Genomic DNA, 15906 nt, shown 5'->3' with positions numbered 1-15906 from the left:
TATAATCGCTCTTGCACAGTACCGGGGCTGATGTAAAGTTTTATTAATAGGTATTTATGCATACAACAGTTTTAATCGTAGTCCTCGACCTTGTACTGCGATGATTTACACACACTTTGGTGTTTAATTTTCGTTAATCCCGTGACTACAATACAAGTAATTTATTGCACTTAACATTAGCTAATTTAGATAGGACTATCAACATCCATCTACAGTCTACTGTCGCGGTGTTTAGTGTGCTACTAACATGTCGGTAAAAGTCGAGGAAATTGTAAGTACTAAGCTATAACTATATTGTTTCAATATTATTTTTCACTCTCGTAAATTTTATTGGCGTCTTTATAACTTAGAGGAGGTATAATTTAGAATATTTAAAAGATTCGCTTCAAACCCCATTAAAGTGCTAACTATAATGACATAATATATAAATTTCGACTCCGAGTCAGACACATATAGCTACCAATGTATATTAACTAAAATAACGTTTATTAAAACCTAAACATAACAATCAAATATACAGTATTTACAATTTTAACCTACATAGTAATAATAAAAATAATTAAAAATAAATAACATTAAAACAAATTTAAAAGTTTGGACCCTGTAGTAGTGTACGCTGACAGCATTTCCTCGCTGTATAGCGATACTCATTCGAGGAAAGCACCAGCTCTGGGGTCACCGGTACTATCTACCAGGCGCCAACTTAAATCTTTTATTAGCGCCTGTGCACTTGAACCCCACAGCCCGAGAGTCTCTTCTCCAAAAGGAACAAAATCGAAGTTGGAGGAAAGACTCTTATATTTGAGCCGTTTATTATTTTCCGCCTGATCTGCGGTCACCCCGGCGTTTTTCCGTGTCCGAGGGCGGTGAGACGGGGCTAAAGTCTAATTATTTTAACTAAAATAATTGGAGTTGGATTAAATAACTTCCCTATGCGTAGTAACTAAATTTTAACTTATTGTATTATTCGCATTATGATGTATGTTTAGGAGGAAAAAGTGGACCACGTGTCTAGGATCCGGGAGCAGTGTGTCAATTGCTTCAAAGGTCCCAATTTAATCAAAACTATCGTGGTCATGGCTTGTTTGATTATTGTGGTGTATCAGGTACAATTTTTTATTAATTATGCGTAGCATATTTTTGGGTTATAATGTGTGTATCTAAGTATTTATAGTACTAAATATATAAATGCTTTAGATATTTGGTATCTTAACATCTTACACTGAGACGGATTAGATGTTCTTAAGCAATTTCAAAGAACCCCGAAGGAGGTTAACAATTCAACCTGTATTTATTAAAATTAAATATCTTACTGAGTTAGATTGTCTTTCTCTTCCTATTATGAGAAAATTATTTAAAACCTTGTTATGTTCAGCCTAAATTTGAATGAAAATGAAAATTATCAGAGACTTAGATACGTTTATATTATATACATCGTTGCATCAGCAGTGTACATCAGCAGTGTTGGCCTAGTGGCTTCAAGGTGTCACTCTCATCCCTAAGGTCGTAGTTTCGATCCCCGTCTGAGCATCGGAAGGACATTCTACATGCGCATCTATAACATGCCTACGGTGACGGAATACCGAAGTATTCCGTCACCGTTCTTACGAATAAGAAAAAAAAATGGCTTAAGACCCAAAAACGACGGTATATGTCAGTCATAGGAGACTGATCCCCTACTTTTCTATGAAATAAAAATGATCAAGGAAACGCATGCAATCTGAGCAAAAAACCCAAATAGGGTACCTATGTATAAGATAAGACCTATTCCTCATTATGTTTGGGTACTAATTTTTTTTGTCGATCGTCAGATTATAACATGCATCCAGAAGTTGACCAATATCCCGGTCACAACACATACGCACTTCGACTTTAACAAGACCATCGCCTACCCAAGTGTCACGTTCTGCCGGGAACCTCCCTACAAACATGCTAAGCTGAAGGTAGGCCTGGATAAAAATATTTGATTAATTTTAAGGTAATTTTTTTAAGCTGTTATATTAAATCTAATCATTGCGTAAGTCCTGCTAGATAGTCTTTCTCAATAAATGGACTATCTAGTAAATCGATGTCCAGATAGCAAGTTCAACGAAACAAACTAAGAGAAGCAGGAGGCTCACCATGAATCCTTTTTTTTTATACTTAAAAAATACCGCTGTCTATGGACACATACAATATCAGAAGGCACGGAACTGCCTAGCCAGCCCTCAACGAATTAGTACGCTCTTTTTTTGAAATTCGAATTGGTTCGGAAATTCTTCGGTGGATAGGTGGTTCCACATTTATTTATTTATTTATTTATTTATTTATTTATTTATTTATTTATTTATTTATTTATTTATTTTTTTTTTTTTTTATATTTTTTTATTTATTTATTTATTTATTTATTTATTTATTACAGAAATACATACATTATTATCCTTACAGACTATGCCAATACGATAATGTCGAGAAACAATTAATAAAATACAATAAAGTAGGTACATATATATTATATTAAACACATAATATACACAATATCGCTACTGTGAATTCACTCTGCGAACATATAAATATGTCGATAGTGTCACATACTGGTGATGCGCGGCATAAACTGCCTTAATTACCGCTCAGCTGTGGAACGACGGACGTCTAGGTGATACGGTTGGAATATTTATATGAATCCGTGTAATACTGTTTAATCCAAACAGATGTAAGAATTGCAACTTCAGCAGAACTAGAAAATAAATGTAATTCCAATTAATTTGTAAGTGATATTGTTTTGGTTATTTTAGGAATATGGGCTGTCTTCACATCCTCGATACACGTCTACCTGGAGAGACTTCAACTTCTCTGCGATCTCTCTTGATCAACTATGGGATGAGATCACATACGACGCTGACGACTTCTTCGTTCAGTATGGCTTAGACTCACTTACAGACAGTAAATATCTAAATTGCCTTTTCAATGTTCAATGTTCATTGTTTTAATAGCTCTAATAAAGAAACTTACCTGTATCATACAAATCATTCACATAGAAACGAAAATTTGTAGTTGTCAATAATTCTCTATAAAATTAGTCAAAGCTGCCTGGCGATTCTGTAACTCACTCTTCAAATTCTCAAAGCGGATTCCGCTCTCAAATCACTCGTGACGGTGTAATATGACACCTATGAGAGCGGAATCCGCTGTGAGAATTTGAAGAGTGAGTTACAGAATCGCAAGGCTGCGCGTAACCAGTCCTAGTGGCTTGAATGACCTTTGTGTTTTAACTGGATGCAAATAGATAATGCGCATACATACTAGGAGTAATTATCAGCAAATGAGCTTTGTAGGTCATTAATAAAATATCAATGATACGAAGAAATTTGTTCCAAAATTACACAACATATTATTTTTACCAGACGTGGAGTTAACAACGAGTATGGGTTTCGTGAACGGTCGTTGCTATACGCTCACACCTCGTATTAAGGACACCCAAGCGACGAAGGCTCGTGGTTACACCATCACCCTGCAGCACACCCAAGAGGACATTACCTCCTCTACCAGCATTTCACCACCTGGCTACCATGTCTATGTGCATTTTGAGAAGGAGCCGTATACTGGTCGGAGTTTATTGTTAAACTTTAAACCTATTGTTTGTATTGAGAGTATAAAATTTGTCACTTTAAAAACAAAAGCTAGCGAGGCATATGATCTGTTTGTGTTTAGTTAGGTTAAGATGTAAATATGTAATCAATACTCACTTTTATGTATAGAAGAAACCTAGGTTCATAATCGTTTAGAAAATTAAATCATAAAAATATGAAGACATTCATTATCAGCATTGCGATTCTGTATCTCACTTTTCGAACTTACACAGCGGTTTTCAGAATGCAAAATCATAAAATGACTGCTTCACGACTGATTTGAGCGCGACCGCCGCTGCGAAAACCGCTTTGAGAGTTCGAAAAGTGAGTCACAGAATCGCAAGGCAGAATGTTTCAGTGTGTGCACGAAATACCTGAAACTGGTAAACAAATGTGTGACTAGACCGAATTTAACAGGTTTTTAATTTTCAAAACACCATAATAAAAAATGCACCAAAGCTTAATATGTTTATTTGAACAGAAGTAGAAGTATACAACGGTGGGCTGGTTGACTATCTGTACGTAAACACCGGTGAGACATTGGATGTAAAGCTATCAGTCAACGAATACGTCATGATCAGTGACGAACTGAATCCTTGCTCGACTGAACCTGGCTACAGCGCTAATTATGTTAGTTAAGCAATATATTCTATAGATTTACAAAAATCAACTACCTTTAAAACAAATAGCATACGATGGAATAGGCTTCCGGAAAGTGTGATCAGTGCACCATCTGTAAACATCTTTAAAAATAGACTGGATAAGTTTCTCTAAATCCCATAATACACGCGCATCAGCTTATTAAAAGCTGCCAGTGTGTTAATTAAATAATAATACGGACTTACATTGCAACACGAACATAACTTTTTCTACGCTTTTGAAATTGTTCAATAACTACAGTATAATACTTTATAACATCATTCGTTATAACGAAAAAGTTTCTATAACGTAAAAAGAATTATTCTTACCTCCATATAACGAAACCTCTCTATAACGAATATAAATTCCCGGTCCTTTGAAATTCGTTATAAAGAGATTACACTGTATTTAAAAATATTGTATTTACACGTTAATACAATTTGCAGTTTCATACCTGTATAGGAAGGGTAAGTTTTCTATACACTACTACTATGTATATAATAGATTATGTATAATGTATAACTTCATAATAAATATATACCTAGAATTAACATTACAGTGCACAGCATTGTACGTATGGGAAGAGGTTGGAAGACAGGTAAACTGTTCTGGACCCTGGATGAACATTTCATTAGAGCGCTGTGATAACTTCAGAGATATGAGAAGCCTTATATCTGCTTATATCGAGTGAGTATTTAATGTGTTTAACTATTATCTAATTACTAATTAGGAGATTAAATTGTTTGTACTGAAACTGGGGACATATGGAACAAATATAATGAGATTTTTATTAATCAAACTCACGTAAGGGGGCGTCCATAAATTACGTGAGGTGTTTTTTTTTAATTTTCTGTACCTTCCTCCCCCTCCGGTGAGATGTCGTGAGATTTTATTCAACCCCCTCCCCCATCCCCCAATCTCACGTGAGATTTTTCAAAATGTGGATTTCTTACGTGAACGCGTAAGAAGCTTTTTTTTTGAGCTCGGAGAACTCAAAATAACACAGAATTCGTACTATTGAGCTCGAAGAGCTCAAAAACAAAATAAGTGAAATGTTGAGCGTTTAGGTATGGAGTTAGCGGGAAGTTGCGGAGATGGACTTTAGGGTCAACCTTTTTCCTATTATTTTTTTCAATCAGAAAAAAAATTGCGTGATATTTGCCGAGACCCCCTCTCTCCAACGTAAGATTAAGTGAGATTTGACTCCACGGACGCCCCCTAATGTACTTATTTCTACATGACCTCTGCAATTATGTTTCAGTAAATATATTAATCATGCCTGTGAAAGTTGCCCGCGGATATGCCGTTCTCTGCTCTATAGCGCATTCGTCGTCGATAGACAGAAGTTCTACACCTGGGACTCTCAAACCAAAGTCTGGGCAACTGCCTCTAGCCTAGCGAATCTTCAAACACAGGTAATACTTTATGTGTTTATCTTACCTATGTAAGTAGTGAATTTATTTAATAAATCCGTGACATTAGTTTATTCATCTAATATATAAAATTCTCGTGACGCGGTGATTGTAGTTAAACTCCTCCGAAACGGCTTGACCGATTCTCATGAAATTGTTTGTGCATATTGGGTATGTCTGAAAATCGGACAACATCTATTTTTCATCCCCTAAACGTTAAGGGTAGTCTACCCCTAAATATATTTTTTTATTTTTAGATATTTTCTTCTGTTTTTTTTTTATGATACAGCATTAAAAAATACATACAACCCCTAATTTTCTCCCCTTTACGATCAACCCCTATTTTTTATTATAAATTATATACATGGCAAAACGACGTTTGCCGGTTCAGCTAATAGTAGTATATATTTAATGGCAGGAATGACCTGACCAATCATAGGTGAACAACGTCATGTTATTAGGTTTACAATGCAAAGGATTTTAACTTATTTTGATCTCTACAAACACAGGTCTATATTCACTTCAACAATATGATGGTATCGGTGTTCGAAGAAAAATACAATTATGACTGGAATGTGTTTCTCTCAGACCTCGGTGGCAGCGTGGTGTGTATGCCTTTTATATTGTTGCATTGATTCTTTCTCTATGAGTTTATTGCTCAAAAATTTCAGCTGCTCTATGGTTATGGTTACTATATTTTTTTAATGTAATAGGAGGCAAACGGGCAGGAGGCTCACCTGATGTTGAGTACTACCGCCGCCCATGGACACTCACACTGCCAGAAGGTTCGCAAATGCGTTGCCGGCAAGTTATAGACATCGTTACTTTTTTTTTGAATGGAATCTCGCTGTTGGCCTTAAGGCCATTTACAGCTAAGCTCGGGCAGTTTTGGCGAGCGTAGCTCGGCCTGCATGGGCGGTTTTCCTGCGACTAGCGCAAGGGCGTCTCCTGTGAGACTCGAACCTCGGCTTGGGCCGTCGCGGGGTATTGAAGGCAGCTGCAAGTTAACGGTCTATATAGATGTTGTCTTGTAAGGAATGGATTTAAAAGCATATACGCAGAATATTAATCAGATGACGTACAAGGTGTATTTTAGGCATTTCCATATATTTGTATAACTTCTGTGTGAATATCAGCTCATTAGTTGTTCCTTGATACTTGGCGAAGTGCCATCCCAACAGCCGATTGTTTGTTTAAAATAGCTGAAGCGTTATTCATTTAATTTAGTAATTCGATTTGGAAGTTTATTCTTATCAGTATTAGAGACAATTTAAAACAAAATAGTATCGGCTGTTTTTGCTTATGTTTTGCTATCTTGTTCATTGTCCCTGCCTTCATAAAACGATTTTATGAACAGAAAATTTTCGAACCCTTATCATATTTGATAGTGTCGAGGACCCATCTTTACATTCCAGGAATACCTATTGAACGTAAAATAATACTTTAAAAAAACTAAAGATATTAGGTGCTTGAAATATTATGAATAAAGAGTATTACGATTAAATATGTAATACTCTTTATTCATAATATTTCAAGCACCTAATATTTTTTGAATGTTGACCTTATCGATCTCGTGGCGCATTATAAAAAATTAAATGAATAAAATATCGAGGCTAAATACATATTTATATAAAAACTGTCCATAAATAATTTCAAGTGCCTAGTAAAACAATTGAGTTTACCTTCAGCTGTATTTAAAACTAAATTTAATGCATATTTACTAAAGAATACTTTACAGGGCTTCCTGCTGGGACTATCAGTAATCGGGCTGATTGGAATCTTAGGCAATATGTGGAGTAACATGCTGCGTCCACTGCTCTGTGCGTCCACGCCGAATCCTCGGCCTCTATCAGTTGAAGTTACTCCTCGAAAAAGTCGGCCAAATTCCTATTAACCAATACTATAACATATATACTGGTGTTTTCATAATCAACTGTGTACTAGATATAAGTTTATACTGTAGTTTGTATAATTTAAGCATTTATTAAACTTTTACTGCATATCACCTTTATGTTCTGAAAGCAAGATCTCGAGGATGACCAGCCTTCCGATTCTGTAACTCACTTTTCGAACTCACACAGCGGCGGTCGCGCTCAAATCAGTCGTTACAATAAACTACAAGCTCCCTCCTTATCAGTCTGATAGGTTGTAGTTTATTGTTTATCAGAATGCCAAATCGTAAAATGACTGCTTCACGACTGATTTGAGAGCGACCGCCACAGCGAAAACCGCTGTTCAAAAGTTCGAAAAGTGAGTTACAGAATCGCAGGGCTGAAAGTAAGATCTTGAGGATGACCAGATATAGTTAGACATAAGCGGATGCAGTATCTATTCAAGTTAAATATACCGACCGTGTTACGTCAATACATTCCGATGGGCATCGATGCACAGCTTACAGTATATAGTGTTATTATCTGTAGTTCCGGATTTTACGTCAAACATACCGCTACCGTCAGTTGGCAATAAATGAAAACTTTTCAATAAGTTATTTATGAATGGAATATATGTATTGACTTATTGTCATTTTTTACTTATTATAAAGCAAAGAATTTCCATTTTTTAAAGCACAAATGCTGTAGTTTGTTATATTCTTGCGCTTTATTCTTTAACTCTATATCTAAATATTTCTATGAAACTTTTTACTGATGCGTGTCATCAGAAGCACAGTAATATTTCATGCATAATATTTACGCAGGCGTTAGTGTTTAGTTAAGGAGTTCACGGTGAAGTAAATCTCACGAGGAAACCGGCATGCCTTATATTGACTCGACTCATCACTAAAAAACAACGAAAAATTGTCATATTTAAAGATACGAAAAAAAAAAACTTTTTTTTTTATTAAGATGGTATTTGAAACAAATAGAATATTAAGGATTTTTATTCTCATAAGATAAAACAAAAAATGTTATACATGCATGGTTTGCTTATTTATATACAATTATATTATATCTACAGCGATATGAAACTGGAGTAAATCCTAATCTTATTTTAAGAATGATCAGAATTAGAGTCAATTCAATCTACAGAATATCAAAAGAAAAACGGATTACTCATTCAATGACGTCAGAATCGGTTAATTTGTTATTTCACGAGACTATTTAACCCCAATATTGAATGTTTCGTCTAGATTGATTGATGATAGTCGGAAACAAGAGGTCTCTAACGGCTTACTCGACCGTCAGTCGGATTAATAACATCTTATTTATGAATGTGAAGCATTCGCAGGTGTACCATCCAGACATCTCGCAGATCCCAAAATAGCTGGACATAGTTACGCTATTAATAAACAAGGGCCAGGAAGAGACCAAACGACGACGTGAATCATCACGTACGACGCCAAATGCTATTTTTGGGTCACCTAGTTTTTTGACCTTATCCGTCGCGATTTGCGCAAAAGATATTCATGATTACAGTTCTTAGTTACAAGAAATTTAAATGCGATGTAAAAGGAATGTGTGCGGTTGTTTCAGAATGCGTTTTAAATGTTTTTTCTTATGATATCGCGTCTTGAACTTCACTTATTTTACTTGAAGGAACGTATCGGAAAGGTAAAGCTTTATAAGGACTCGTATCGTGAGTTCTTGGTCTTAGCACTTAACACTACACCGTAGAGCGAAACACAAGTTTATCAAAAGAATACCGTGTGTACTTTTTGGTAAGATAGCTTAAATAGTTAGTGTAGGTACTTGCAAACATTTTTGCAAAAACAAACATGGATTTTGCTCATAGATCGTTCAATAGCAGTCTAAGAGCAGTAATAAAATAAACAAAATGATATTTATTAGTAGTAACGATTGCGATCGTAAATTGAATTTTTATAAAAATAAACATTATATGTAACTTTTAAATGCGTAGATTCCGAACTTTTAACATTTGTGTCGAGAAAAAATGCGGGCTTTCGCCAGCAATCCAATTGACATTGCACACAGTGTCTGTATTATGTAGATAATGTTTTTAGTATTAGATTAAATTTAATAATCTATTTCTTAATACCCATACACCCACTTTAATTTTGGTGTATATTCTTATAATATTGACCAGGATGTTGGACAGAAAATCTATGTTTCCTCTTTTTAAATTATATGAATAATAATAATAATAGTTTGATATCAGTATTTTAATCGAATGGTTATTACATATAAATGCTGCATATTTTAATTATTATATATTAATATTTTAATTATAAACTAGTAAAATAGTAAATAACGATAAAAATATACATCTATTTCATTCGATCTGTTGATCCGAGGGGAAAATTTATTTTCGCAATGCTGGCCACGGATTTATGGAATGACTACAGCTCTAGACCAGCCAGAATTGGATTAAGGCGCCGCTTGCCTGAAACCATGTTCTCTGGTTCTGTTAAGGAAAAATCGAAGGGGACAAGAATTTTATTTACTTAAGGCATTTCGTACATGATAACATTTCAGAATTCCACTAGCTCACAATACGCTTTTGGATTAGACCAGGACCTCAAGGGTATAATCTGGTTTTATTATACAGTGGAATTCTACCTTGTTGAAAATTGCCAAAACGACCTTTTCAAATAATGAGTTAGCTTTAATTGCACCGAATAAACAACTGAGGTACAGGGGTGGACATATGGACCGAAATGAATACTCTTCTATACAAGTGTCGTTGCAAAGTGAACCTTAACAACTGAACTGAAAATTTAAATTTAGTAATTATTTTTAAACGTTATTAGCAGAGTATTTTGAGCTTACAGTCCAGTTGCTGAAGGTTTCAAATAAAACTACAATGATATGAGGATTGTAAGAATAGATTTGGCAGACGGAGCCGGTCGTGCGATATTAGGTTTCTTAGTTAAAATAGCTGAGTCATTTGGTCCAGCGAACTGTCAGGTACACTTTAGCTATTAGCTAACCGTTGAACCATCATTTTTACACGATATGTGATACTATACTCACATATTTTCGGCGCATGTAAAAATACTTTCCTTAAATTTGTAATATGTTAAATAATAATCATTTAGGCTTTTATTAGTTGAGTTTTTTCCTTCTGCCTAAAGCAATTTTTCCATCTGCCTAAAGCATAGGTCGTTAGCATCGTTAATCCCAGATGATTCACGATCTCTCAAGAGCAGAGCCAACTAGCTGATCACTATCTACAGACCGGGGCCACATAGCTATTTTGCATAGGAAAATATTTTTTACTAGAATTGTATACAGTAAACGAAAACAATATTTAATGTTTCATTTAAATCTTAAATGAAATGTATATAATTGGAAACGTATATTATGAATTCGTGTCCATTTCTTATTTTTTAATAATAGATAGATCTGTATGTTACGGCCACAGATGCATTAGGTTTATCATGAGGTAGCCTTTACCTTCTATAAGAATGGTCAAGAAAGTACTGTCCACCAGCGCGGTGGACGACAGCGCCAGTGGGCGCGCTAATTTGGTCCCGCCCTGCCTGTTTCAGCTGCGCTATTTGTGGACACAAAGATGTAATGTGGGTCGCATTCCTCTCTACAATAGCGGATACGACTTTACTGACATTTACTAATTCTTTAAAAATCCTAAATACTTACATATTAGCTTACAGAGTCAAAATAATAAATTTCATATAAAGCCGATAGTCTTTTACTAAGCTTAATAATATAAGAACTATCGTGTCATTTATATAAAAGGATTAAATCAAAACATTATAAGATATTTGAACATGTAAACATACTTTACATATGTTAAACAAAATAGTAATTTTTCATCTGAGTTATTTTCCTTCAACACTCTGACTAAAGTTACTTAGTACGTAAATAAGTGACGACGCACAAATGATATACATTAATCGTATAATTAGGACGGCCGAGCTTATAAATTAGTTGACAATTAGTGTAAAATCAAAGGAAATGAGTAAAATAACGAGTGCCAAGAGTTAGGAGCTTAGTGCAACCAAGAACTTGCGCCCATCCATCACGCGATGAAAGGAACCTCACACTCTAATTATCTCGTTCACAACGAGATATTTATCACCTTTGGTACCTTCTTGACATAAGACAATTAACAAACAATCATTTTCCAGAATTTGAGAAGGTGAAATTCTTAATCTGAGACAAAGCCATAACCTACACCGTTTCGAATCTGTGGGTTTTATTTAAATACCACAATCATTAAACAAGTAAATTAGGTTAAATTCAAAATTCTTGTATCCTCTAATATGTCATATAAACGCGCTCAAATCAGTCGTGAAGTAGTCAATGATTTGGCAATCTAAAAAGGAGGGACCGCCGCTGTGAAAACCGCTGTGAGAGTTCGAAAAGTGAGTTACAGAATCGCAAGGCAGACCTAATCGCCATCTGTTTTAGTAACCATTTTTCTTTGTAAATAAGTAGACGAGCAGATCGATATATAGACAGATAAGCAGACGATGATACACATCAAGGATCTTAGGCATACCGATTTCCTCACGATATTAACAACGCCATACAAGCAAGTGTAATTGCGAACATAAGAAAAAGTCATTATTTAAGAATAATATAAATTAATCTTATTATTTAACCTTAAATTACAGAACTACATAGACAGCTTCGTTTATGTGTTAAACGGTATTAGCTGCTTATCATGCATATGCTTCCTCTACACTTAAATATGCAATTATAGTTTGGGGAAATTCAGTCAAAGTAAATAGGGTATTTAAGGCTTAAAGGAAATGTATTTTCGTACGTACCTTCGTTTAAGCTACTCAATTTTATCTCTTCCCTATATGTATATTCTAGAAATTACCTTATTCACAAAAACATAATACATAAATATGTTTAAGTCAACGAGAATGCACAATGTCGAAGTAAACATGGGGAGAAATTGGCTGTGCCAAAAATTAATATAGAATTGTATAGGAAAAACACCTTTTGCACCTTTATGCAAGGTTTATGATAATTTACCAAAAACATTTCAAAAATCGACTTAATGTTTATTATTCTAAAAAAATATTATTCTATTAATGATTATTTACGTGAAACATTATAATTAATATTAATTTTATTTCTTAACCAACGTAGTAACGAAAATTGTATTACTGTATATTTGATTGTTACGATATTTATATGTTGAACATGTAGTGATAAAATAATATAAGAATTGACTATTATGAAATTACTCATAATGTATGTAGCTTCTATGTAAAACTCCGTTTAAGACAAATTTGCAAGCCATTATGTGTGGCAGAATATACGAAATTTAGATTGTACCACCATAACATTTTTGTACTATATCCTTGCAAATAAATTATTATTATTTGCTCATTTTTGATGGTTACGGGACTAAAACGTGTTATAAATACGGAGAGAAGATAGACAGCCATCAATTAAATGGCGTCAATTAATAGCGTGATACAAACTTAACGGATTGTTGGCACCTTGGAGATCGCCAAATACTTGTTGCGTTTCCAACTGGTTGTTGTTACTATGGACCGCATTGTTACCTGGGTTTAAGAATAATGCAAATGAATAATCTCTTAAGCTATTAAGTTTCACAATATAGTTTTTAACCGACGTTCCATTAAAAACAATTCACCTACAAAGGACGTTCGTCAGATATAAAGTTGTTGTCTATGCTTCTATCATTTGAATGTTGTCACCAGGCCATGAAACAAAAAAAAATAATTGATTGCTGTCATTCATATACTTTACATAATTTTAACGTCAACTGTCAAGTTTGTTGCTATTATTCATTCTGTGGTATAATGTATAATTCCCGCCAATTTCACTTCAAGTACTATGAAAATAAGTAATTTTTTACATTATGTACTGTTTTAATTTTTAGGTTACATAAAATGTTATAAAAACCTAGATTGTACAATATGTGAGGTAAGATAATGTTACTATTATTTATAGTATATTCCTAGGTAATTTGTGTATGTACATTGTACATACATATAAATTACAAATTACAAATTTCCTGTATAATATCTGATTGTTATTATTAAAAAAAAATATCATGAACTTTTGCTGATAATGGCCGATTAGAATAACCTAACAAAGCGTTCAACTAATGTCAGCACTACCAGTACGAGTAGCTAAAAATATTATAGAATCTTATAAAAACTAAAATATTACATTACAACATACAATAATACAAATAGTCCTCCGTTATTAGTCTCAATATATCGTTTTTCATTGAAACGCATCTAGGATGATTGGTTAATATTGACGCCTGGAGTGGTATGTTTTTACTTAATAATATATTAACGAACGGAAAATACATAATTCTTTAATTTGTTCTATGTTAATATGAATAAATTCGAACAAAGACTTTAAAACTTTGTGGAAGCAGCTGCCCACTGGGGTATTTCCGAACCAATTCGACTTAGGGTCCTTCAAGAAAAGAGCGTACCAATTCTTAAAAGGCCGGCAACGCACTCGCGAGCCCTCTGGCATTGAGAATCTTCATGGGGTATCACTTAACATCAGGTGAGCCTCCTGTCCGTCTGCCCCCTGTTCTATAAAAAAAATAACATTTGTCTAAATTATGTAGCGTGAAAGATATATTTTATGTACTTTAAATACCAGAAACGATAAAAGTGCCTATTTTCATTTAGGAATCATTATTTTATTGTAGTTATGGTTCACTATTTTGGCTATAATGGCTTACACATAAGATATAAATATATACTGTTGTGGTCTTTTTTGTAGGTCTATTGAAGATAAACATTTCCATTTTCCATCATACATTACATATGTTTAACTCTAGCGGTTTGGCAGCGCACGCCAGAATAGCTCGAAGATGGTAGATTTTTTCCTACATACTTGATATTTTGGACAATTCACACAATATCTTTATAAATTCTGATGTACAAGCTATATTATTGTAAAGTTTCATTAAAATCCATTCAGTAGTTTTTACGTGAAACAGTAACAAACATCCATCCATACTTACAAACTTTCGTGTTTGTAATATTAGTAGGAAGTTAATATTAAAAATTAAGTCTATGCCAAACCTCGAGAAACAAACAAATAAAAATGACATCAAAAGGTATTTTCTATTTAAAATTAAAAAACATCGAAATCAGGTACTCTGTTGGCGTCCAGCCAATATGAGAGCTCACTCATATCAATCATAGAGACTGATGGTAACGACTGAGATTAATTAAAAAAAAACATAACTGAAAAAAGCTCTTTTTCCCGTATTTTACATCCAAATTCAATTATATGATCATAGATTTCGTTTATGATACTCTTTTATCTGTCGGAGATTAGTTTTTCTTACCTAAAACCTAACATAATATATATAGCAGAATTGTAATGAGTCGTGGAGACAATACAAAAAGATTGTAATTTCGCGTTTCATTTTATATTTTTCTATCAATGAATCTTGAATCAGTTTATAGTACTGATAACAATTGGCGCCATTACTTAGAAATATATGATTATTTTATTTATTAGTTTGTAGTAATTTTATATTTTTAATTCAGATGCTGGATGAAATGAGAGAACGTAACAGTTTACTAATTAAGTATTATCAACAAAGATAATTGTGAGTAGAATCTTTAATTTATTCTATTCATAACTACGTGTTTATTTATTAAAATAGATCAACCAAAATAATCTATAAAAACAATGTCGGGTTAGCATTTATAACTCGACTTTATTTATAAAATTTATTTTGTTGGATTTTTATTTTGAAAAGATACATACAAAATATATAGATAAAAGATGATACATCATAAATTCAGTAGAAAAAATTAATTGAAATGTAAATAAAAATATAGAGAACAAAAGACAAACTAACTTCATTTGCTTTGACATTCTAACGTCAAATGCAAGATTACTTTATTCAAGACATTTTTTTTTTGTTTCATCTATGTTTATAATAAATAATTAATAGCTGAAATATATGTAAGCATGACTTCCGAACGACTACACCAAATTGGATAATTTTTTTTTTAAATTAACAGATTATTATTTTCTTATCTGATAATATTATAAATAAGTGACTGAATCACAAGGAGAGATCATCAATAAATTGACAAAATCATTTACTGAGGAAGACTATTGAAGATCACGTAGCGATCATTAACAACAAAATAATACACCCGCCGATAATGCCTCTTATAAATTTTTGGATGAACCTTGTTGTTCAGCTGGTCTCATGAAATTCCTCAACAGTAGGTGACGTCAAATGACACGTAGTTACCACATTGTTTATTACAACACATTAAAAGCTATTTCTGTTGTGAGGCACAACATAAATAGCGGACCTCACATTACTAATTTAAACATATTACT

The 15906-nt window shown here is 33.5% G+C and overlaps 1 protein-coding gene across 1 annotated transcript; it reads left to right on the top strand.

Moving 5' to 3' along the window:
• Positions 1-247: 247 nt before the first annotated feature.
• Positions 248-7788, top strand: LOC125048896. Its single transcript, XM_047647849.1, has 10 exons — positions 248-271; positions 990-1106; positions 1812-1943; positions 2775-2922; positions 3384-3584; positions 4090-4238; positions 4807-4934; positions 5509-5662; positions 6169-6264; positions 7398-7788. The coding sequence occupies exons 1-10, from the start codon at positions 248-250 to the stop codon at positions 7551-7553; spliced, it is 1305 nt and encodes a 434-aa protein (XP_047503805.1). The 3' UTR covers positions 7554-7788.
• Positions 7789-15906: the final 8118 nt, after the last annotated feature.

Source organism: Pieris napi, chromosome 4 (genome assembly GCF_905475465.1).
Source record: "Pieris napi chromosome 4, ilPieNapi1.2, whole genome shotgun sequence".
Taxonomy (NCBI): domain Eukaryota; kingdom Metazoa; phylum Arthropoda; class Insecta; order Lepidoptera; family Pieridae; genus Pieris; species Pieris napi.
Note: the sequence above shows the minus strand (reverse complement) of the source record. Positions and strands in the feature narration are given on the sequence as shown.

Bases quoted from the DNA above. Each gene is read 5' to 3' on its own strand.
- LOC125048896 (XM_047647849.1), top strand. From the start codon at position 248: ATGTCGGTAAAAGTCGAGGAAATT. The intron at 1,944-2,774 runs GTAGGCCTGGAT...TGGTTATTTTAG, and splicing joins ACAAACATGCTAAGCTGAAG to GAATATGGGCTGTCTTCACA. The intron at 4,239-4,806 runs GTTAGTTAAGCA...TTAACATTACAG, and splicing joins CTGGCTACAGCGCTAATTAT to TGCACAGCATTGTACGTATG.